Raw genomic sequence first — 25,340 nt, 5'->3', positions numbered from 1 at the left:
TCCTCAGGTGAAATGAGGGGTATACTGATAACTTTTCACTGATGTAATCTACATTCTATTAAAGGGTTAGGACACCTCTGTTTTCACTGCAGTAATCTCCAGATATCACAACTTTTTGCTTTCATTAAAGCTCTCAAGAGGGGCTAAACCTGATGCTGCCTTGGAATGCTTCATAATAATTAAAATGCATAGACTTCAACTAACACATTGATTTGGAGCAATATTGAACCGATTTATTTTTAGGTCTAACCTTAGCCAAAACCTTTTCGTATCGCTAAAATTATATGAGCGTATACTTACTTAGAGGGGCTTTTTGCTACTTCTCATCCATTAGTCTGTTGTGTCATTCACATTTTACTTCTGCCCACTACAGCATGCAGAATGGGGCAATGTGTCAGACTAATTAAGCCACTGGTTATCTTTACTTTGATTGATTGCATTTTGCTCTTTCACAAGGAGCACATCCACACTCAAGGTAGTGCCTTTCAGTGACAGAAGTTTTGCTTTTACTTTATATTTATTGTTGTCTTCGTGTTTTGTTTAGAGCCTTATATTATAACAGGACACCTTTGTTGTGACCACTGACGCATTCCAACTTTATCAGTTCCTGTCTCCTGCCAGTGCTGTTGTTAACGCCTTTTGAAGTGGCCTTTCTTTACCTGACCATTATCAAAAATGGGGTGTCCCAGTATCTGGTCAAGGACCTGGGTTCTATATGGTATCAAAAACAATGGTCCAAGACTAACAATCATATATGAAACAAATATACACTTGCAATTATTATTTACATTTTCTGGAACCTCTAACCAGTAAGTTCATATCGCATGAATCTTCCTGGTCCGCACAATCCATTGACGCCGGTTCCCGAGTGCAAATAGCTTTAAACTGTGGCCGACAGAGGAATGAACGGCTAATTCATCGCACTGCGCCCTTCAATTACGGATTAGGATGAAGCTCCAAGCCCTCCGGCAATCACCTGTACGGCAACTATGTTCCGGTGACCCCTTTGGCCCTTATGAAAACACACGGATATATGACGAAGCTACACTTTCGGTACCCAGGTTACCCTACCGCCCGTCCCGAAGAAAACCCGCAGGCCAAGGTCTTCAATTACCCTTGAGCCCCCAAAGGGTTGAAACGTCGACGCCCATTTCACCTTGCGCCCGGACCACTCCTTGTACATACTATTCTCCAACTTGTCAATTAAGAATTCATTTCAGCTGAAAATCAATGATGTTGAATTGATTTTATAAAGTCCAGTGGCCAAGTGCCCTCAGAGCTGGGAGTGTATGACCAGTTTTTACAAAAACCATTGTAAATATTCTCTCTTTGTCACCTTTTTGATGCTTTCACGTCACCTCTTATCACATTCCTGGACACACTATGCTCTTTTTGTACCAATAACTGTTAAAAATGTGCAAAGTAAAAACAGCCTATAATGGATTTAACAGGACGGAGTGACTTAATAAACTCCATCTCTGAAACTATCTTTTTCTTTTGGTCAGTTGTTGCATATACCCAACACCAAGTGACTTGATTCATGCAATATGAACTTACTGGTTAGAGGTTCCAGAAAATGTAAATAATGATTGCAAGTGTATATTTGTTTCTTAACCTGACTGCTGCTAGTCACAGCATGCCAGATTGAGTCCGCTTGGCACTGTTCTATATTGAGTTGCCCTCTTTTTACTATGCTCACTGTGAAGGGTAATTATATCCATTCCATTCTAATACATAAATCGAAAGCTTCAGTGTTATAGGATGTGAATTTATAAGCAGACAATTCTGCAGAGCAGGTTTTTCCTGAACTCGATATCTCCAATGATTTTTTTAATAAACTTTGTCCAAGAAGAAAAACGTGTTTTATTGTATTTAGGTTTGGGGTAATTTGAGTTTTAGTATCGAATATATCCAGTATTTTATACTGTGATCCTTAGTCAAATTGAGAAACTGATGGATTCCTCAGTGTCTGAAAATGCAATTGCAGTTATCGTCATGCTGCAGTAAGACAGTTCATTTAGAATATAATCACATATATATATATATTTGAAGCCAGTATACTAACTTTCTTTTTTCCTTCTTTCTTAATTTTTTCTTTCTTTTATTCGTTCTTTTTTTGTCCTTTCTTTCTACTTGTTTATTTATTTATTTATTTATTTATTGCCTTCTTTCATTGTGTCTTTCTTTCTTGCTTTTTTCTTTCATGCCTTCTTTCTCAAAAGCAAAAGTCAAGCAGCCAACGTCAGGCCGGCTGGTGTTTTTTAGATCTGTGTTAGCCAAGATCTTTTGGTTTTACTAAAATTATGTGTATACATATTTCCTTATATGAGTGTTCTGTGAAACATCATCCATTAGCCTGTGGTTGTGTCATTCATATTGTTCTTCCACCATCTCCAGCATGCATCATGGGGCAGTGGTTCAACTCATTTCAGCCATTGACTGACTTCACCATGAACTATGGCATGCTGCACTTTCTCAAGGAGCACATACACACACAAATGAGTTCCCTTCAGCGCCAGGGAGTAGTATGGTAATGTGTGCTTTTTTAGACTAAAAAAACATTGTGTGTCTTTAGCCAATGTGTTTCTTTTTAGATTGATGAGGGATTACGCTTCCTGAACAATAAAGTTTAGCAAAACCCATAACAAAAAACAGGAACTGCCAAAAGTGAGCTGCCAGCACCAGAAATATGTGTTTTAAGTGCTACTAAAATCTGTCTTGGTGTCCGCTGTAAACAGCAGTCTTAACATGCACATATTTATTATGAACAAATCAGCACTATGTCAGGCTCCTTCACAGAATGTTTAAAGAATGCTTTCCAGCATATACTAGAAGCACTGGATGGTGCGGGTACTTGATATGTGGGCTTACTTGTACCGCAGCTGGTCTCTAAAGCTGTAAACTTGGACATTGATAGACGCCCACAGGCTAAATATTGAAGCAAGGAGATCATTTATACTCTTCTGTATGAAACCTTATTTCTGTACAAAGCGCTATACCTTCATGAGAACCTCACCATGATTTGGGCTTTCATGGCTCAAGATGTTAATCACAACTCATACTAGAAATTTTGAGATGACCTAATCATTGAATGTATTCTCAAACAATGGCGCAAAACTGTGAAATGCAGTACTTTACCTAATTAATCTGCATCTATGGAGAAGCACGTGAATGTTTGTTTTGCAGAAAATCAAGTTTGTTTCTGTAAAAGATAATATTTAAGAGTGCATTGAGGGTAAGGGCAGTAAGGATGTGTTTAGGGTTCATGGATTGATAAAGGTAATGGATAGTGAGAGGCTCTTGTGGTTCAGGTTTGGTTAGGGTTATGGGGTTGTGAGAGGTTTTTATGATTCAGGGATATGTAGTAAGGATGTTTTTAGGGTTTAGAGTTGGGTAAGGGTATCCTGTAGTAGGGGGTTTCTAGAGTTCATGGCTTGGTAGGGCTAAAGGTTAGGAAGGTTTTTCTGGTTTAGGTATAGGTAGGGGTAAGAGGTATTAATTGACTTTTAGTGTTCAATTTGTTTTTTAGGGTTTAGGGGTAGAGAGGGATGGTATATGAAATTAATATAAAATGGGTTCTTTCAAGTATATCGATACTTCCTAGCAATTTAGGGGCCGATTAGGATGGCGACGGACCTGCTTCTGTCCGCCACCCCAGAGTAGGAGGGACCGTCCGCAGGCGCAGCGGCGGTCCCTCCGTGCAAATTAGGATGTGACCGCCACCCTGGCGGTCACATCCTGTATTTTTAACATTGCGGCGGGTGCTGCTTGAAGCAGCACCCGCCGCATGTTAAAAATGAAAGCAGTGCATTTGCATGCACAAAGCGGCAGGCACCGCGCAGTGCCTGCCGTTTTGTGCACGGAAAGGCAGTGGGTACCATAGGTACCCCCCATGTGCACGCCACACCCCCCCTTCACCCCTGGGGGCCGACAACGGGCCTCCAAAGAAAAGACCGTATGCCTTTCCACGGCGGAAATGCCGCCGTGGAAAGGCATAGAAAAGCAGACATCCTAATATGTCTGACGGTGTCTGATAGACACCGCCAGACATGTTAGAGCTTTTCCGCCGCGGTCGGAAGGCGACCGCGGCGGAAAAGCTGCGGACGGTCTTCCTGACTCCCCAGCCATCCTAATCTGCCGGGGGGTCTTTGAAGGCTCCGCAGCGGTTTTTCCGCATCCTCCGGGCCGGCGGACACTTCCGCCAGCCCGGAAGATGCAGAAAAACCGCAATCATAATTGGCCCCTTAGTGTTGTAACAGTACAACATTGTAATGCAATGCATTGTAAAGTTCTGTGCACTGTTAGTATATGTGATGTATTTTAACACATTGTAAAAAACTTCTCAAAAATGTTGGCATTCATATTTTTATAATCACTTGCACAAGCATATTCGTTCCTAAATCACAATTACATTAATCCTACAGTGTGCTCTTTTGTGAGGTGCTACACAAAGATTTGGACTTATTAAGTCTACAGGTGATAGCTTTGAATGGTAATAAATGATGAAAAACAAGCAGAGAATGAATTATAGTCCTATTCCAAAATATAAACAGTTTGACATTCTAAAAATAGAATTTTATACTGTTTAGAAGCTGAACACAATATTTTAGTGTTGTGCTTTTTCAGACGTTAGCAGCAAATCCTCAGGTAATTTGCTCAACACTAAAAATCAATATCTCTAAAAGTTAAACAACAGCATGCATATTTTTGTTTGCTAAAAACGAAAATGAGAGATCATAAATGGTTTAAAAATGTATCAAAAAAAGAACTGAAATAAAATTTCAAAGCACTGAAAGGCAATGAGTAAGAATACTTGTGGAAATAAAGAGGAACCGACTGTTCAATACTAGGCAATGATCTAAGTCTATGTGAAGATTCTAAATAGTAAATAGCTGTTTTATAAGATAAACTGTGAAAGAAACCTTGTGCAGAGAACATTCCTATTTTATCATGTAATTTAGATGATGATTGTATGTGATAAGTAATAATAAGTAATGGTGCCTGCAAGGGGTTTCATGTATTGAGCTTACTCAAGTTTAAATTGCAACTGGTGATTTAAGTGCTGAGCTCAAATTTGCAGCTCAACTTAGAATACATCCAATCATCAATGGGATTATTCAAATATTCATCATTTAGCTTTCAAAGAACATGGGTATCTCTTTTTTCCATAACAAATACAAAATGTTATGTAATCATAAATCAGTAGGGTACATTAAAAAAACTATAAAACCCCATGATGAAGGAAGTATAAAATAAATCATTAGTGTATACATCTATTCCATATAAATCAATCAAGAGAAATTAGTCTAAAACATTAGGTAACAATTCCTCACGGACAATTAATGACAAGGAAATAGACGTAACAGTCGACGTTTCGGTCTGTTGTGGCAGACTTGTCCGTCAGACCATCTTCAGGACCTATAGGAAATTGTTTAAAATAGTCCCTATATTCAAATATATGTTCAGTATAAGCCTTGCAGGTCAAGAAAGAAGAAGGGACCTTACAACTAGGCTTCTGAAAGGACACCAAATGCCTTTTCCATCTTTTTCATTTACATGGACAGCGTAATAGGCAAATAATGTTTCCAAGACACTCAATTTATAAGAATTAATTAGTCGAAGCGCATATGCAGATGCGGTGCATCATGGTGTTTTATTGTTTTGTACCCTACTGATTTATGATTACATTAAATTTGTATTTGTTTTGAAAAAAAGATATACCCATGTTCTTTGAAAGCTAAAAGCTGAATATTTGAATAATTTCATTGATGATTGGATTTATTCTAAATTGAGCTACACATTTGAGCTCAACACTTAAATCACCAGTTGCAATTTAAACTTGAGTAAGATCAATGAATGAAACCACTTGCAGGCACCATTAATTATTACTAGTTTCTTTGCCCAAGCCCTCAAGGGTATATTGGGTTTCCCACTGTTTTTTTTAATTACATTTTTTATTGAGCAGAACAAATGGGCATTAAAACACTATGCAATCATCGGTGATCAGGCATCAAACAGTTGTGAAAGCAGCAAGCTAAATCTAGTAAAATCATGCGGTTAATAACATTTAGGAAATAATAATTGATAACAGTTTTGATACAAACCAGGAAATAAATAACAAGAAAGTGCTGAGTGCAATTGTTTCTGCAGTTACAGTTTCAGTAAAGTGCTGGTAGTGCAAAGTGCTTTAATATGGCAAATATAGACACCCTTGTGTTATAATTGTTATCGTTTACCTTTGCCCACCCATTAAAGATGTATTTTCTTGATTTGTGGACATTCTACTTGGGCAAGAACCCTGCCACACGGAAGTGCTAACGTGCCTGTCCTACACTTCTTATATAAATAAAGTATCAAGTGCTAAATGGCGGTCATGGATTGATCGCTACCAAAGAATTTCCAATTTTTGGTGAACATTTTCATTGCCCCAACTCTTTAGGCGTAAGCCTCTTAAAACATTTTTGTCCTTCTCATTTTATTCAACCGTTTTGAGTAAGATGGTATCTCCTCTGATCTCCAATTTTGAAGGATTAGGGAGCGGGCAACTAAATTGCAGATCGCCCTGTAGCTTTCTTCAGCACTAGACAAATCAGTTCTTTTTGTAGAAATGCCAAAAAGAGCGACCTCTACTTTGGGATCAAGCGTCTTATCGATGGCCTGACTTATTGAAGAGAAAATCTTGCACCAAAATATTTTGAGTTTCGGCCATGTAAAGAAAATATGAAGCCAATCGCCCCCATCTCAAAGCTGACATCGAAAGCATTTGTTTTCTACTCCCGGGAAGCATTTTATTAGAGCTTTTGGAGTGAAATAGGCCAACCAACGGGATAAAAAAGACATCCGTTTAAAATTGGCTGCTCTAAGGGCCTTGCCTCCTAACTGGGAAATCTACACCTATTCCTGCTTCGAGAAGGAACAATTAGTTTCATGAGTTATTTTAGCCAGAATTTCTTCGACCAAAGGAGACTCTTCACCCTTTCTCAGTGAGGTGCACCAATTACCCACTTCTTTTAATTTCGCTTTATAAAGGGCATTAGCCAAAGGTGGTGATGTCTCACATGCCGAAAGATTATATTTATCAAGTTTATAATCTACAGATATTCCCCAATTTTTTTTTATTGATTATAAGATCTAACTAAGACCTCTTGACAGGTGATGAGTTTCCGAGAGGTAAAAATGAACCCAAATCACCAAGACCAGAATCTCTCCATCTTGCACTTCTCTAATTTTAAATAATGAAAAGCACCAAACCCTACCTGTTTAAATAAAGACTGTACTGTATCGGAGAAATCCCGGATAGTCTTGTATCAGGTCTTTTGGGCTAATTTAGCTGTTTTTAAAAAAATCGGGACATGCAAACCTGCCTCTTGTATAATTCTATAATAAAAAAACATATCGAGCAGCCTATTGGGATCCAATAAACGTGCTGAGAGATCCATGATCGCTGCCATATAATAGGTACGAATATTCAGTAGTGTTAAATCCCCTTGAAGGGTTCCCAACTATAATATAGGCAATTTAACCCCAGCAACTTTCTTATTCCAAACAAAATCCCTGATCATTGACTCAATCTCTCTAAAGAAAGGGGAATTGATCTTTAGCGGTACATTTATAAAATGAAAAACCAATAGGGGAAGTATTGACATTTTAATAAGTGCTACGCAGCCAATCAAAGTTAATGGTAAAATAATCCATCCATCAAGCAAAATTTAAATTTTATTACGCATTGTTAAATAAATCAAACTAAATAGTTGTTCAAACTGATTGGAGACATAAATACCCAAGTATCTTATCGGTTCTGTTTTTAGGGCTTGGGATTTAAGATTTAAGGGTGAAAAATTCCAAAAAACATTCAATACTAAAGCCTCAGTTTTATTTTGGTTAATTTTATATCCATCAATCAGTTCAAATTGACTAAATTCATATAGAGCTTGGTCGAGATTTAATTTGTCGGGTTGCAGATATAAAATGATATAATCGGCGAATAATTTTATCGTCGCCATTCCTTCTATTGGTGGTTTAATTTCGTGATTTCCACAAATTCTTTTTAGTAGCGGCTCGATCAAAAAAATAAACAGGATAGGGGACATCGGGCAACCTTGTCTGGTACCTCAATTAATATTAATTGCCCCTATCATATTGGCATTAACTACCACCCTGGCTTGAGCACCTTGATAAATGTTATTCAGCATATTAATTATCTGGGCCAGAAAGCCATATTTTTGCATACCGAGGAATAGTGCATCCCAGTTTAACAGGTCGAATGCCTTTTCGGCATCGACCATTGAAACTAGAGTTGGAATTTTATTGTTAGTAACAAAATTAAGGGCCTGGATTAAAAACCCGGTGGATGATGCCATGGACCTCCCTGGCACAAAACCAGACTGGTCAGGGTGGATTAAAGCCTGGGCACGTGGGGTAAAGCTATGGGCCCATATTTTCATTAGAATCTTGAATTCAGCATTGAGGAGGCTAATCGGCATATATGAGTTTACGTTCTATGGTTTTTCCCTTTTTTGACAAAACTAACGATGATAGACTCCTTGAAACTTGGAGGAACAATACCTCCCAATACCTCTCAATCTATCAGCATTAAATAATTTCACTAAAAAAGGAGTCAATTCTTTAGAAAAGATTTTATAAAATTCAATTGGGAGCCCATCTGCTCCACATGCTTTCTCCCCTGCTATTGATTTCACTGTGTCTGAAATTTCTGTGGCCAAAATATCGCTCTCACGTTGATCATCTAATGGGCCGGGTAAGACAGGAAGATAACTTCATCAAAATATATATGAATAAGGTCTACCCCTACCTCGTATTTTGTAGAATATAGCTGTGAGTAGTGGTCCATAAATACTTGAGCTATATCATCTTTAGCTTTAATGATATTTTGGGTCTTTGGGTCAATAATCTCTAATATTAAGGGCTCCATTAGGATGACGGGCGGACATTGTCCGCCCGCCACCCTATCGTAGAACGGGACCACCCGCCATAAGGGCTTGGGTCCCGTGGGGGGAATTAGGATGTGCCCGCCACAGTGGCGGGCACATCCTGTAGTTTTAGCATTGTGGCGGGAGGTGCACTCTGCACCGCCCGCCACAAAGTGAAAAATGCTTTTTTGCATTTGTATATGCAAAGCGGCAGGCACCGCGCGGTGCCTGCCGCTTTGCATATGCAAATGTGGGGGGGGGGGTACCATAGGTACCCCCCATGTGCCCCCCGACAGTGGTGGCAACCTGGGGGCCCTGCAGGGGGCCCCCGCACCAATCTCCGCCTACCTTTCCGTGGCGGCATTGCCGCCGCGGAAAGGCCTCTACTTATTGCCATTGTAATATGGCTGGCGGTGTCCATTGGACACCGCCACCATATGAATCTATTTCCGCCGCGGTCGCAGGGCGACCGCGGCGGTAAAGCGGCGGACGGTCTTTCCATCCGCCATTGTCCCCTCGCCCGATATCCTAATGGAGCCCTTAGGCTTTCTCCGGTTTAGATTTTGTTTGCCCTGCTAGCATTTTACCCACCATTTGACTCTCCTCGTACACTTGTTGTTGGAAAGTTTTGGATCTATTGATTTCTTCAATTAAAAAAATTTATTTTACGGCTGCCTTCGCCCTTTCTAGCTGCGAGGGAGCATCGCCCCTCCCCTGAGGTAGGGTATCTCTCAAGTTGATAGCATTGTTTACAGCCAGTTGGAGTTGGTTAATCTTGTCCCGCCTTTCTCTCGTCTGAGCGGCTGAGCGCGCAATCATCTGACCTCTAATGGCTGCGTTAAACCCGCCCCAAACTGAAAACATTTCTGCTGTATCTTCATTTAATTGAAAAAACTCTAATATCCACTCTTTGGTTTGAGCTAAACAGTTAAGATCTTGGAGGAGTAGACGATCCATCTGCCACCTGGATGGAGTCTTAGCTCTCCCTTCAATCTCCAACTCTACTGTAATTAGAGAATGATCTGAAAATGGGTTGGGCCATATAGTGGCGTCTAAAACCTTAGAAGATTGTAATATAAGAAAAATATCAATCCGAGAGGCCGTGTGGAATTGATTAGAGTAGCAGGTAAATTTTGCAATGGTCGGGTTAGATTTACACCATTGATCCACCAGTAGATGTTCCTAGTTTAGGGCTTCCAAGACTTTCTTTCTTTGGGGTTTCAGTTCTTTTTTATTTTTATTTGAGGTGTTTTTTCTGTTTTCAGATCTTGAATAAAATTGAAATCCCCACCCAAAATAATTTTTCCCGGGGCCCCTCTAAGTAGCTCGGTGATCTTAAGTAGGGCTATGGTATCATCGCTATCGGGCCGTAATAGTTTATAACATTTAAGATCATCCCATTTAATTTGGCCTCAACCCAGAGCCATCTCCCTAGGGAATCTCTCAGAATTTGACCAAATTCCCAAGGAAGACTACGGCAAAAATACATAGCAACCTCTCTTTTGGCCAGTCCAACAGAGGCAAAAAACACATGCGAGAAAAACCTGGGAAGATATAGTTTAGGAAAATTGGTTTTCAAATGGGTTTCCTGAAAAAATAGTACCTGTGGCGTACAGGATACTAGCCACCTTATTAAAGCTCCATATTTAGATTTGATTAATATCCCATTAACATTAATAGAAATAGTGCAACACATATTAATCATTTTTGTCCTAGTTTCAAATGAATGAAAATCAAGAAAAACATACCGCAATTGAAACACTTAGACATTCCCATTTTCTTAAAAGCTTTTGTTCCAATACCCCTGCTCTTTTTACTGCTATTCTCTTTTACCCCCCTACACCTCCCCCTTCCCTCTCAGCCCACCCCCCAGGAGTGGTGTACCAACACGCTAACCACCTCTACTCCCCCCCTGCTACTTTTGTGGGCCAGGGTAACCACCCCCCTCCTCAGCACAAGGATGCTGTAAACAACCTGGCTAAAAAAACCAAAAAACATTCCTTGGTCTCAAGCCCAGGAGAGGAAAAAAAAGGCAACGATCGAAGTATCAATAAGAAGAAAAAACACATTCATAAGTCTATTACTTCATTGTGGACTCGAAATTTCCTTAAGAAAATCCTGTGCATCTTCTAGTTTAGCAAACATATGACTTTTCCCCTTAACAAGCACACACAGTTTTGACTGTTGGGCAATTGATGCCTGTGGGCCTTGAGCTTTGAGGAAAAAAAGCAGCTTGATAAATTCTTTACGTCTCCAAGCAGCAGCAACAGACATATCAGGGAAAATTCTACAATTGGAGGTTTCATTGACTGGAAATTGTCTCTGTTGTATGGCTTTGGACAGGATCCTCTCCTTTATTCGATAGTCAGTGAAGTTGACTAAAATGGTACGAGGGCCTCTCATGCTTGGTAAGGGATGGAACCGACCTCGATGGGCCCTGGTGATTGTGAGATCCCCGCTAAACTCGGGGATGACTTTTTCCTTAATAAAGGATTCCACCCATTGCAGTGTCTGAGCTCCTTCCATTCTCTCGGGAACACCCACTATAAGCAAGTTGGAACACCGTGAATGACTTATCAGCTCCTCAAGCTTATTTTCTAATGAACTTTTGTCCTTAGTAGCTTCGCGTACTTTATTAAGCAATCCGGCCATCTGGTCCTGAAGCAATTTCATTCTCCTGAGACCTCTTCATGTCTCTCATTTCGTCAAGAATGATATTGAGCATCGTTTTAATATCTAACTGTTTGGTGGAGACTGTTTCGATTGGATCATCCAACAGAATTTCTACAGGATCTGAGCTACGTCAGAAGCTGTATTTTTTGGCGTGTGTAATATCTTCTGCACCTTCTGACTATGAGCCGATTGTAGAAAGTATGATACCTTTAGCTTCTGAGTTAGAACCTTTTGTTGTTGCTGTCCTGGGACCCTAAGGAAAATGCCGGATTGCTACCAATAAAAGTCTGGTTCAGGACAGGCTGAGAGAATAACTGCAGCGCAGAGTTTACAACCGGCGAGGGGGTGGGATTCAAGGAATCAACATTCAATTCTTGTAAGACGATGGTTAAAGCAGGTGAGTTTTGAGCTTGAGGAGGTGCTAAAGAGGCGGAGGAGGTGGCAGGCGAAGAAGATGAACTAAGATCGAGTGGGGACTGGCAACATCTGAGATGAGTTGGGCGGGGGAGCAACTGAATGCAGTAGCTTTTTAGTAAAGAGGGGAAACTCTTTAAGACTCTTTCCTTCCTCTTTACTACTTTCGACAGTTGCGGGGTTATCCACTTTTGATTTGCCTGTCTCACTGGTTCCTATTGTAAGTGCTGTAGGGGAGATTCTAACTCCCTGGCTTGTTCCGGTGAGCTCATCCGTTGGTTCATCTTCTGAGCTCTCAAAGCTGGAGTAATGGTCAGGGTGGTTCCCCAAAGGTACTGCTCATCCTGCCCAGAAGATAACATTTTGCCTGTGCCAATGCCAGACGGGTCTTTGCCTTAAGGCTAGCCACTGTATTGACTTTAGAGACTGGGGTGTTTTGCTTATTATGTCTCCCCATTGTTGTGTCCTGCAGTGCAATGCAAACGATGAATTACCATGCTCAACTTAAACCAGGATTTCTCCCCTTCCTAAAATAGGTTATCGCCGCTGCTGAATCCATAATAGTTTACTATCACTACTTCTCCTCAGCTCCTCAACTCCTTGCCTTCCCAACCTCCTCACCTCTCTTTATTTCTGGCCGTAGTATACTTCTTCACACCGCCTGCCAACTGGCATAACAGATTATTTCAGCGTCGACCTCTGCACCTCTTCCGAATCCGTGCTAAAGCCACTTTTTTCGAAAGTTCAAAATCGGGCAAAGCAGTCACCATGTTTTCCCCCGGGCCGCGTATTCCAAGTACAGCTGCAGCTTTCAATCGTGTTTTGCCGAACGTTTCCTGGATCAAAGAATCTGCATCTGAAGCATCTGGAGTGTCTGAAGCCTTCTGCCTTTCATGTCACGGAAGGTTTGGCTGGTCCGCGTTATCTTCTGCTACTACCGCTGCGAACACTGCTGCAAACGCCAGAACCATTGAGAAACCCTGCTATTGCCGCCGGGGGGGTGTGGTCACCTACTGCTACACGGAGGCGTGTTTCTCCGTCATAGCCTCTCCCCGCGTCATTCTCTTTTCCCACCGTTTTTGTTACGGTATGTGATAAGTGCATTTTATAATGTAAATCTTTGGTTTTTACTCCACTTGAAAAACGAGCAAACAGTATGCTAGTTTTAAATCAACTATTTTCACGAAGTATGTTTCTGATCGAAAATACATTTTGTATTTTATACGATGCCAAAATATGTAACATATAGCATAAAAATGCAATGTTGGTGTTGTCATGAGATTTACAACTCATCTGGCATTCCAATTTCATGTTGTGTTACAAAATTCCTCAATGAGATTATGAAACCCTTATATACAATTACTTTTTGTGTATTGTAGACAGTCTGTCAGTCTTTCTCTCTCTTTCTTGCTCTCTATCTATCTCTCTTTCCCACACTTCTTTCTCTTTATTAGTATTTCTCCATCAATGTTTAGTATATAACTTGACTAAGGTCTGTGGCATTTTTAATGTATAAACTGTAATCCAAATATGAATGTGGTACACATAAAGGTTGTCATTTACAAATGTGTACATAAAAATAATGTGTGCTCCTTATTCACTGTGCCCTTAGGTTCTAAATAATCTGTTACTGTTAGGCTGTTTGTGGATGCACAGTGTGGTAACAAGTGAGAATATTGTTTGCATTTCATATTACATTAAACATGAGGTTACATTGTGCACCAACAATTTTAAAGCGATGGTGCAAAATAAATTATTAAAAAAAATAATGACAAACTTCTAATTGCTATTTATAACACTTACTACTTTTCTAATCCAAACGTGCCATCCTATTCCTTTAGCACTGAATCATATTTTATTCCGTGGCTGCATGCATATTTGACAGCAAATATGTTTGTACAACAGTCATTTTTCACACACTCAGTTTTTTCAAAAGAAAATCATGACATAAAGCCATTAGATGGTTATGCAGCTTTCACACACTGCATTTAGTTCAATTGTGGTTTGAATTGAAAATAAAGAAGGCGCAGGCAGCCCTGTTTGGTATATACCTTTTAACTAATGTGAATCAGTTAGCTTGCTTAAACAATTTAATTCCCCTCATGAATGTAATACTATGAAAGTAATTGCAATGTATTTGTTGTTTTTTTGTCTCATTATGTTTTGGTAGTAATCCAACATTAAAATGTACTAGAAACAGTCAGTCTTTTGCAATTGAAAAAAAACAGCGTAGTTTATGATTATATTATTTTTCATTTAGGAGTCCTGGCATATTTCTAAAAAAAAACATAAATCGGTAAGGTTGAAGTACAGCAGTCACCTCAAAATGCTGTGTGATAGTAGCATTGTCATGAAGATTTGGGGATGTCATTGTGTATGTAATTTGTAACTTAAACATTAAATTTGTTTCAGTCGCTTTTGAAGAAATCTTACATATTATTTACCAGCACACTTGACAGACAAGATACAACTGCTATATTACCATATTGAACAATTAGGCCCACTTTCACTCAATTGCCAATGACTTGCTCTAATAAAGTAAAATGACTCTTCAGTGAAACCACATCAAATATAGGTGCATAATTTCATGAAAACCATTGACCCATCACTTGATCTAATGCATGTAAACTTTTATGCCATCTACTGGTCAAATAGAAATCCCATGCACTGTTTCCAGAAGAGTAAACCATCTACATGTATGTGGAATATCTATATGTATACATATTGATGTATAAATGTATTCAAGTAGGCTTTTCCTGTGGAGTGGCAGAGAAGAGGTAAATAATTGGGGGGAATAAGGTGAAACTGCCATAAATGTATAGGTATTCAAAAATATTTGCAGTTTATTTCCCACACTTATCTGCACTTTGAGCTTTAAACCAAACTTTAGCTGTGCTAGGTGTTGTTGAATGTGGAGAAATATGCATCAGTTAACCATATTTCACAGGGCTGGGTGTAGAAAGAGAGACCTATATTGGAAAAATATTTTCCATGAAGAGAAACAGATAACTCAAAAGATATTGTGCGAATGTAATTATTTTCCTAAATCTTCAAGAAAAGATACTATATTGAGTAAACTCTGGACACATATTGTTGTGGATAATAAATGCATGCCGAAAATAGTTACAAATTATCATTTTCTCACATCAATTTTGTGAATCAGTGAAATAGTTTGAGCCCACACAAAATTGAAGATATGCCTTCTAGTCTTAATTCTTAGTCTATTTAAACCTTGCCCAGAGGGACTAAAGAAAAATAAGCCCGTTGTGATTTAAGAGGTACTGGTGTCTACATTAGAATGGTTTTGAATAACTTGGTAATACCAAATTTGGCCAACTTCCATTAAAGAAGTATTAGAATTCTTTTCTATATCATAAAAGGGCTGTTCCTATTAAATAACTTCGAACATTGAGGTAAACGTAAAGAGTGATAATAATATATTCCAGGTATCATTTTGATGAAGCATTTGTTATACATTAAGTGCTCAAAAATACTGAATCATTACCTGTTGGCAAAAAAAGGTTGCCTAATAAATACTGGAATCAAATGCACAGAAAATACCATTCCATAAATGTGTTTTTAATTATGAATTTCTGTTGTCGTTTATGGTGCTCTGAAACACACTACCAATGTTTTATTATGCTAGATATTTATTTGATTCACAGCTTACCTGAATGTACCGCAATTGTCTGATTTCTATTCAATTTTCTCCTTCGTGAGCTTGAATAGAACATAGTTTTGGAATTGAAACCAAAATGGAAATGCTTATATTAAAGTCGGCAGAATAAGTAATTCAAGTGAAACTGAACATATCTTTTCGACTTTGGGTTTTGATCTTTGACATAGGTAACATACATCAGAAAAGTTTTCTTTTACTGTAGTACTCTCTTGACAATAGTATAGCCCACAGTATGCCATTAGTATATCCCCGTAGCACACTGATGCCAGACATATGCCAAAACATAGAATACTTTACGGCACTCCATCCATCCTGTAACACCACTAATCAATATTCATTGTGTGTTGGTAAAGAATATCTAACAATTCTGTATTGGACAGTTGTCTCTTGTTAATTTAGCCATCTGACTTGCTTTTCTATATGGTGATCGCAATTCAGTACTAATTGTCAAATGTAAATAAATACCTGTTTTCAGGTAAGCAGGATCATGTGGGATTTTCAAAAAATCCTTTTCATACAAAGAAAATCATACAGAGTGACATCTCAGTTTAACAGTGTGGTTTTATTGTTAGACTTAACACCTGTAGTTGTATTTCTACCCCACCCATACCTACATAGCCAAATATATCCTCAGTTTTCTTTGTTAAATGCGTAGACGCATCTTTTATGATTCTCTTAAAGCAATTTTTTGCATACTTTTTAATCTATTTTCATGATGCAGCAAAACCTTTTGACCATGGAACAGATTGTGTCAGTGGAAGAAACACAAATAAAAGACAAGAAGTGTATTTTGCTGCGAATCAAAGGAGGAAAACAGTTTGTACTCCAGTGTGAGGTAAGAATCGCCCATAAGAGAACTTTTGAAGTCCTTGTTTTAATAAAGCATGAAGAGAGTTATGTGTTTTGACAATTTGGTATGAGGGACATTGAGCACAATTTGAAATAAAATCTCCATTGGGGCTAACCTAGAAGACGGTTTCAATTTTGGTACCTGGAGTTGTGTACTTCTAGCATAAGGCATTGTCAAAATGAAACTTCAAACCACTGACTAGAATAAACCTGGGTGCCACAAATTTAGTTTATGATCCAAAAGTTTGGATACAACTTGTGCAAACTCTTGCTCAATTGATGACATTTTGCACTTGGTGTATCAAGTAATAAAAGACATGTCCATAGGTTGCTACTAAAACCATGTTTGTCAGTCTGAATTTTCAGCTAATTCCCAAATCAAAATAAGGCTCTTAGGACCCATTACGATGTCGGGCGGATTGCCTCTGCAAGGCTGGCGGTAGCCACCGCCGACCTGGCGGAGGCAATCCGCCCGACATCCACACTAGTTTCCCCCCCTGCCATATTCGATGGCCCGCCCCCGGTCGCCAGCGGCCGGGGCGGAAAAGGAATAATATTGTGGCAGTGTCTATCAGACACCGCCAGCCATATTATGATGGTTGTATTCAGGTGCCTTTCCGCGGCGGCGATGACGCCACGGAAAGGCATGCGGTCTTCACTCGGAAGGAGAGGTGGGGGGTGCATATGGGGGTACCTGTGGTACCCCCCTTCATTTGCATTTACAAAGCGGCAGGCACCGCGCGGTGCCTGCCACTTTGTAAATGCAAATGCTGACATGCATTTTTAGCATTGTGGCGGTCGGTGCAGAGAGCACCGCCCGCCACAATGCTAAAAATACAGGATGTGCCCGCCACTGTGGCGGGCACATCCTAATACCCCCCACGGGACCCCCGCCCTTATGGCGGGTGGTCCCTATTACCACGTGGATGGCGGGCAGGCAAAGTCCGCCCGCCATCCTATTGACCCCCTTAGTTTGAATTTATTTTACAGCACTATAAGCAGTTTTCCATTTACCAATCTTTCTGACATCTTCAGGGGAGTTCTCTAGTGATACTATGCACTTAAAGAAATACTTAAACGGTTATTCCATTGGAGGATCATATTGAACCATTTTTGCACAACACAACTGCCTCTAGTCCACTGATGATTGAATTATTCGCAGTTTCTCTGCAAATCTACCACCGAGAAGTAGATTCATGTGAAATAAATCCCTTAATCATCTGAATGCAGCAGCTTTCAAGTATAAGGGGTCTCAAACAGAGAAACCAACTGCCAACTCCAGTTGTAGCTTTCAATGGTCCTGGATGTTCATCTCGGTATACACTCAAAATATCGAGTTTTTAATATCGAGTTACATTAATATCGAGTTAAAAATATAGAATAGACACAATATCGAATGGACAGAATATAGACTACAAAAATATCGAATAGAATAGCATTAATATCGAATCAAAAATATAGAATGTACAGAATATAGACAACAAAAATATAGAATGACAATATAGACAACAAAAATATAGAATGGACAGAATATAGACAACAAAAATATCGAATTTGAGGTAAGTTAATATTAATTTTTTAAAGTATTTTTTATGTTAGTATATGTGTGAATAGTATGTTCATTTTATATTTTATTTTATTTAATTAATTTTATTCTATTTTATTTTTGCGTAATATAATTCTGTAGCGGGTTATGGGTTTATAGGTGAATAGGGTGGGAAGTAATTTCATTATAATTCATTAAATATGTTAATTTATTTATTGGTATTTATTTGGATTAATTGATATTTAAATTTGTAATTAATTAAAATATAATTTGTAATTCATTTTAATTAATAGTTTAGTTGATAATTATGTTAATTTTAACAATTTTTTTTTGTGGCGGTGTGAGACTTGGCCCTTTCCCCAAAATTTTTCGCCATTTTGTCCCCTTTGGCATTCCAGTGATTCCAGTTATGTATTTTCTTTTTTTTAATGTCCACCAGAATTTTTCCAGTGTTCTCGCGGGGGCTAGGTGTTACTTGGGCCTATTGTTTTGCCAAGGCCTAGTTTTCCTCACAGAAAGCAACTGTTAGAACATGATTCCTAAAATGGTGGCTACTAACTGCCATAACGGTCACCTAAGGGTGGCAGACCCATAGGCTAGCATGAGGAAGGTTCCAGAAAGACCCATAGGCTAGCATGAGGAAGGTTCCAGAACCAACTAGTAGCTTCCAGGGGTCTGAGGCCAGCCTATAAAAGGCCAGTGACCAGGGAGCCATTTTGGGACAGTATTGGAATTGACCAGTGCGGAGAGAGGCGACTTGAGGAGGAGGATATCACACTAGTAGTGACAAGATCGACCTTTGGGGCCGGCTGTTGCTCTACTGGGAAGTGACCCCTCATAGGCTGACCAAACCCCACTGCCACAGCAACCATATTAAGAAACAGAAGACTCCGTGGCAAGTTTTATAACCATCAGTGACTCACGCAGCGGGGCTCTCAAGTGACCTGTGAAGTCCTGCCCTGAAGGCACGTGTGCAGTGGAAGCGAACCTGGACACAGTGACACTCTGAATGGTAAAGGAATCAGGGGTCAAGGAGTTAAAACTGCCGCGACTGCAGCACATGAGCCCGGAGTCCACATTGTGAAGAGAAGCGGCGGAACCGGCTGTTGACCTTACCCGAAGGAAGCGCCACTGCCGTGTGGGATCCCTGTCGTGGGATCGGAAGAGGAGGAAGAGCCCAGCTGAACCGTGTTGCCATCCGGAGGAACCTGAGGTAGCGTCGGAAGAGGCGGGGAGACTGCAGGAGGAGGCCGGACGGGGGCGGAGCCTTCGTGCCTGAGGAGAGCGTCTGCGAGGATCAGGAAGCGGCTCGAAGCGGCGGACTGAGGCAGCGGTAACGGAGCAGTGGTTCAAGGGAGAGACAGTGGCCGCCGACACTCGTATAACGCAGCACAAGTGAGCAGAGAAGCCAAGACACCCCAAGTAAGCGTGGGAGAGTGGTCGGGCGGGGAGGAGCAAACGAGTCCCTGCCGGAACTTACCCCAAGTAGCTGAACAACCGGGGACACGTGAGGAGACAGCAAATTACCTGTGTGACACTCATTTAGGAGATATAGCAAACCCGAGACAATCCTCTCAGTGAGGGGGTGATCCATGTGAGAAACTACCTGCCCATAATGGAACTTGTGAGGGAGAGTAAGCTGGAAGCCGAGGGGCTTCAGGGAAACGGGAGGTAGCGAACCAAGTGGGGATCACCAGAGAGTTCTGGGGGAACAAAAGGTGATTGGTGGTGAACATCCTGGTGGGTGAAGGACACGATATCCGAAAGGCTGGCAGCACCTGTGTTTACCCTGATGGGCTCAGTGGTTTAATAAGTTCGTAGGGTGTTGAGAGCTGTTCTTCAGGGATGTAATATCTTGCTTGTCTTCTCCAGTAATTCAACTACTCGCACCAGAGCCTAATCGTGATTGTATGAAGCTGTGCGGGGGAGCTGCACCTGGCGAAATGTAATGTACCAGATATGATTTATTGTAAAGAAGCCTGTTTAATTATCAACCCGAATAGATGGGGAATGTAAGAGATTGCAACTCTAAGTTGTAGGGATTTCTCAACGTGACCTTCATACTTGGGGGTAGAGAAATACTGAAATTGCCAAATGAATTTTGCGATGAACCAATAATTGAATGTGATAAGGTTAAATGATCTGAAACTGAAACCCGGCTCTAAAGAAAAGAGAGATACATCAAAGAATTTTATAAAAGGAACCAGTATTTTTCTAAACTGGTGTGGTGTCATTATTTTGGTTGGTCATTCACTGGGTTACTGTGGGTGAGATTGTAAGCACTACACAAAGCCTCGAGGGGGTTTAGCTGATGCTGCTCTGTGCCAGGCTACCCTATGTAGTCTAGAAAAACCTAGGTCTAACATAATTGGTGCTTCAGCGGTGGGATAACGGGTTTGTGCTTACAACCACTTATTAGTAACACAGTGCTTACCACAGGCCTACACCTGGAGTTTTCTCCTGGCGGACTTCCTAATTACTACTTTTGTTTTTCCAAATTTACTCCTGGTGGTGGGTGGAGGTGACCCTCAGAGATACCTATCCTTGTAACTTACTTCGGGGTGGTTGTCCACACTTTTCACTGACAAGATGGAATTCGAAATGTCAGAGCTGGAGACCTATACTGTGGCACAGCTCAAGGATTTCTGTCAGGAAAAGGGAGTGTTCGTTAGGCGAGGGGCCAAAAGAGAAGATCTCCGTACTAGTCTGCGAGCCTGGGTGGAAGCGCACACGGAGGGAACGGTAGAGGAGGAGGAGTCAGACAGAAGTACTGTCATTGAGAGGCTTGCAGAATGTCCCCCGGGATGGGTGAAATGTCAATCAGTCCCAAGGTAGTCTCACGGGAGGGCAGCAGTGCGTCATCGAGAGGATTGTCAGAGTCCGAGTTAGCCGACAGGAGAGAGGAAAGGCAGTTAAGGTGGGAGATGGCCAAACTGGAGATGGAAGGGAGAAGGATGGAACACGAGCTCAAGCTACGAGAGCTCGACCTCAAAGCCCTTAACATCACTCCAAATGGTGGCAGCGTACCCGAGGTTCAGGGTTCAGACCAGTCACAGAGTGTAGAACCTGGACTGGGGATTCAGGTTCAGGGGTTGCCTGACCTGGCCGGAGGGATCTCTGTAATCAGAGTCCCCCCGGTTGTGACTCTCAGGGGTACTACTCCAGTTGGGAGGGTGCAGAACTCTGGGAGGGGGTGCGGAGGGAGGAAGGACTCTCCTCTGGCACCGGACCAGCCACTGGGTGCAGATCCCGGGTTGGGTGGCCAGGTTCAGGGGTTGCCTGACCTGGCGGGAGGGATCTCTGTAATCAGAGTCCCCCCGGTTGTGACTCTCAGGGGTACTACTCCAGTTGGGAGGGTGCGGAACTCTGAGAGGGGGTGCAGGGAGAGGGAGGACTCGCCCCTGTCACCAGTTCAACCTAAGGGTTTAGACTCTAGGTTGAGGAGGAGAGTGGAAAGGGTACTACGGGCCTGGGGCTACTGCCCCCCACTCAGAGAGAGCAAGGGCCAGAGGCATCTGAACTGTCTAGAGGTCAGTCCTGGCCGCATCCCACTAGGGAACATCAGTGGGGTGGTTTGATTGGTGAAGAACTGGCGGATGCCATTGAAGTAATGGGCCTGCGTCCACCTTTTTCCGCCCCAAGCAGGGAAGCCCATCAAGGGAATGATCGGTCTACCCTGGCTTTTGGCTGGGGGGAGATGTGTCAGACTTGGCCCTTTCCCCAAAATGTTTCGCCTTTTTGTCCCCTTTGGCATTCCAGTGATTCCAGTTATGTATTTTCTTTTTTTTAATGTCCACCAGAATTTTTCCAGTGTTCTCGCGGGGGCTAGGTGTTACTTGGGCCTATTGTTTTGCCAAGGCCTAGTTTTCCTCACAGAAAGCAACTGTTAGAACATGATTCCTAAAATGGTGGCTACTAACTGCCATAACGGTCACCTAAGGGTGGCAGACCCATAGGCTAGCATGAGGAAGGTTCCAGAACCAACTAGTAGCTTCCAGGGGTCTGAGGCCAGCCTATAAAAGGCCAGTGACCAGGGAGCCATTTTGGGACAGTATTGGAATTGACCAGTGCGGAGAGAGGCGACTTGAGGAGGAGGATATCACACTAGTAGTGACAAGATCGACCTTTGGGGCCGGCTGTTGCTCTACTGGGAAGTGACCCCTCATAGGCTGACCAAACCCCACTGCCACAGCAACCATATTAAGAAACAGAAGACTCCGTGGCAAGTTTTATAACCATCAGTGACTCACGCAGCGGGGCTCTCAAGTGACCTGTGAAGTCCTGCCCTGAAGGCACGTGTGCAGTGGAAGCGAACCTGGACACAGTGACACTCTGAATGGTAAAGGAATTAGGGGTCAAAGAGTTAAAACTGCCGCGACTGCAGCACATGAGCCCGGAGTCCACATTGTGAAGAGAAGCGGCGGAACCGGCTGTTGACCTTACCCGAAGGAAGCGCCACTGCCGTGTGGGATCCCTGTCGTGGGATCGGAAGAGGAGGAAGAGCCCAGCTGAACCGTGTTGCCATCCTGAGGAACCTGAGGTAGCGTCGGAAGAGGCGGGGAGACTGCAGGAGGAGGCCGGACGGGGGCGGAGCCTTCGTGCCTGAGGAGAGCGTCTGCGAGGATCAGGAAGCGGCTCGAAGCGGCGGACTGAGGCAGCGGTAACGGAGCAGCGGTTCAAGGGAGAGACAGTGGCCACCGACACTCGTATAACGCAGCACAAGTGAGCAGAGAAGCCAAGACACCCCAAGTAAGCGTGGGAGAGTGGTCAGGCGGGGAGGAGCAAACGAGTCCCTGCCGGAACTTACCCCAAGTAGCTGAACAACCGGGGACACGTGAGGAGACAGCAAATTACCTGTGTGACACTCATTTAGGAGATATAGCAAACCCGAGACAATCCTCTCAGTGAGGGGGTGATCCATGTGAGAAACTACCTGCCCATAACGGAACTTGTGAGGGAGAGTAAGCTGGAAGCCGAGGGGCTTCAGGGAAACGGGAAGTAGCGAACCAAGTGGGGATCACCAGAGAGTTCTGGGGGAACAAAAGGTGATTGGTGGTGAACATCCTGGTGGGTGAAGGACACGATATCCGAAAGGCTGGCAGCACCTGTGTTTACCCTGATGGGCTCAGTGGTTTAATAAGTTCGTAGGGTGTTGAGAGCTGTTCTTCAGGGATGTAATATCTTGCTTGTCTTCTCCAGTAATTCAACTACTCGCACCAGAGCCTAATCGTGATTGTATGAAGCTGTGCGGGGGAGCTGCACCTGGCTAAATGTAATGTACCAGATATGATTTATTGTAAAGAAGCCTGTTTAATTATCAACCCGAATAGATGGGGAATGTAAGAGATTGCAACTCTAAGTTGTAGGGATTTCTCAACGTGACCTTCATACTTGGGGGTAGAGAAATACTGAAATTGCCAAATGAATTTTGTGATGAACCAATAATTGAATGTGATAAGGTTAAATGATCTGAAACTGAAACCCGGCTCTAAAGAAAAGAGAGATACATCAAAGAATTTTATAAAAGGAACCAGTATTTTTCTAAACTGGTGTGGTGTCATTATTTTGGTTGGTCATTCACTGGGTTACTGTGGGTGAGATTGTAAGCACTACACAAAGCCTCGAGGGGGTTTAGCTGATGCTGCTCTGTGCCAGGCTACCCTATGTAGTCTAGAAAAACCTAGGTCTAACATAATTGGTGTTTCAGCGGTGGGATAACGGGTTTGTGCTTACAACCACTTATTAGTAACACAGTGCTTACCACAGGCCTACACCTGGAGTTTTCTCCTGGCGGACTTCCTAATTACTACTTTTGTTTTTCCAAATTTACTCCTGGTGGTGGGTGGAGGTGACCCTCAGAGATTCCTATCCTTGTAACTTACTTCGGGGTGGTTGTCCACACTTTTCACTGACAAGATGGAATTCGAAATGTCAGAGCTGGAGACCTATACTGTGGCACAGCTCAAGGATTTCTGTCAGGAAAGGGGAGTGTTCGTTAGGCGAGGGGCCAAAAGAGAAGAGCTCCGTACTAGTCTGCGAGCCTGGGTGGAAGCGCACACGGAGGGAACGGTAGAGGAGGAGGAGTCAGACAGAAGTACTGTCATTGAGAGGCTTGCAGAATGTCCCCCGGGATGGGTGAAATGTCAATCAGCCCCAAGGTAGTCTCACGGGAGGGCAGCAGTGCGTCATCGAGAGGATTGTCAGAGTCCGAGTTAGCCGTCAGGAGAGAGGAAAGGCAGTTAAGGTGGAAGATGGCCAAACTGGAGATGGAAGGGAGAAGGATGAAACACGAGCTCAAGCTACGAGAGCTCGACCTCAAAGCCCTTAACATCACTCCAAATGGTGGCAGCGTACCCGAGGTTCAGGGTTCAGACCAGTCACAGAGTGTAGAACCTGGACTGGGGATTCAGGTTCAGGGGTTGCCTGACCTGGCGGGAGGGATCTCTGTAATCAGAGTCCCCCCGGTTGTGACTCTCAGGGGTACTACTCCAGTTGGGAGGGTGCAGAACTCTGGGAGGGGGTGCGGAGGGAGAAAGGACTCTCCTCTGGCACCGGACCAGCCACTGGGTGCAGATCCCGGGTTGGGTGGCCAGGATCAGGGGTTGCCTGACCTGGCGGGAGGGATCTCTGTAATCAGAGTCCCCCCGGTTGTGACTCTCAGGGGTACTACTCCAGTTGGGAGGGTGCAGAACTCTGGGAGGGGGTGCAGAGGGAGGAAGGACTCTCCTCTGGCACCGGACCAGCCACTGGGTGCAGATCCCGGGTTGGGTGGCCAGGTTCAGGGGTTGCCTGACCTGGCGGGAGGGATCTCTGTAATCAGAGTCCCCCCGGTTGTGACTCTCAGGGGTACTACTCCAGTTGGGAGGGTGCAGAACTTTGGGAGGGGGTGCTGAGGGAGGAAGGACTCTCCTCTGGCACCGGACCAGCCATTGGGTGCAGATCCCGGGTTGGGTGGCCAGGTTCAGGGGTTGCCTGACCTGGCGGGAGGGATCTCTGTAATCAGAGTCCCCCCGGTTGTGACTCTCAGGGGTACTACTCCAGTTGGGAGGGTGCGGAACTCTGAGAGGGGGTGCAGGGAGAGGGAGGACTCGCCCCTGTCACCAGTTCAACCTAAGGGTTTCGACTCTAGGTTGAGGAGGAGAGTGGAAAGGGTACTACGGGCCTGGGGCTACTGCCCCCCACTCAGAGAGAGCAAGGGCCAGAGGCATCTGAACTGTCTAGAGGTCAGTCCTGGCCGCATCCCACTAGG

At 42.8% G+C, this 25,340-nt stretch overlaps 1 protein-coding gene across 2 annotated transcripts in view; it reads left to right on the top strand.

Annotated features, from left to right (window-relative positions):
- GRK3 (G protein-coupled receptor kinase 3) overlaps positions 1–25,340 on the top strand; it is a 1,268,751-nt gene that overhangs the window by 1,222,221 nt on the left and 21,190 nt on the right. The window contains exons 20-21 of one of the 2 annotated variants that reach the window (XM_078667330.1): positions 14,278–14,313; positions 16,418–16,531. In XM_078667330.1, coding sequence (XP_078523456.1) covers positions 14,278–14,313; positions 16,418–16,531 — 150 coding nt within the window. The remainder of the gene's footprint in view (positions 1–14,277; positions 14,314–16,417; positions 16,532–25,340) is intronic. The other variant, XM_078667331.1, reaches the window with a different exon arrangement.

Source organism: Lissotriton helveticus, chromosome 11 (assembly GCF_964261635.1).
Source record: "Lissotriton helveticus chromosome 11, aLisHel1.1, whole genome shotgun sequence".
NCBI classification, from domain to species: Eukaryota; Metazoa; Chordata; class Amphibia; order Caudata; family Salamandridae; genus Lissotriton; species Lissotriton helveticus.
Note: the sequence above shows the minus strand (reverse complement) of the source record. Positions and strands in the feature narration are given on the sequence as shown.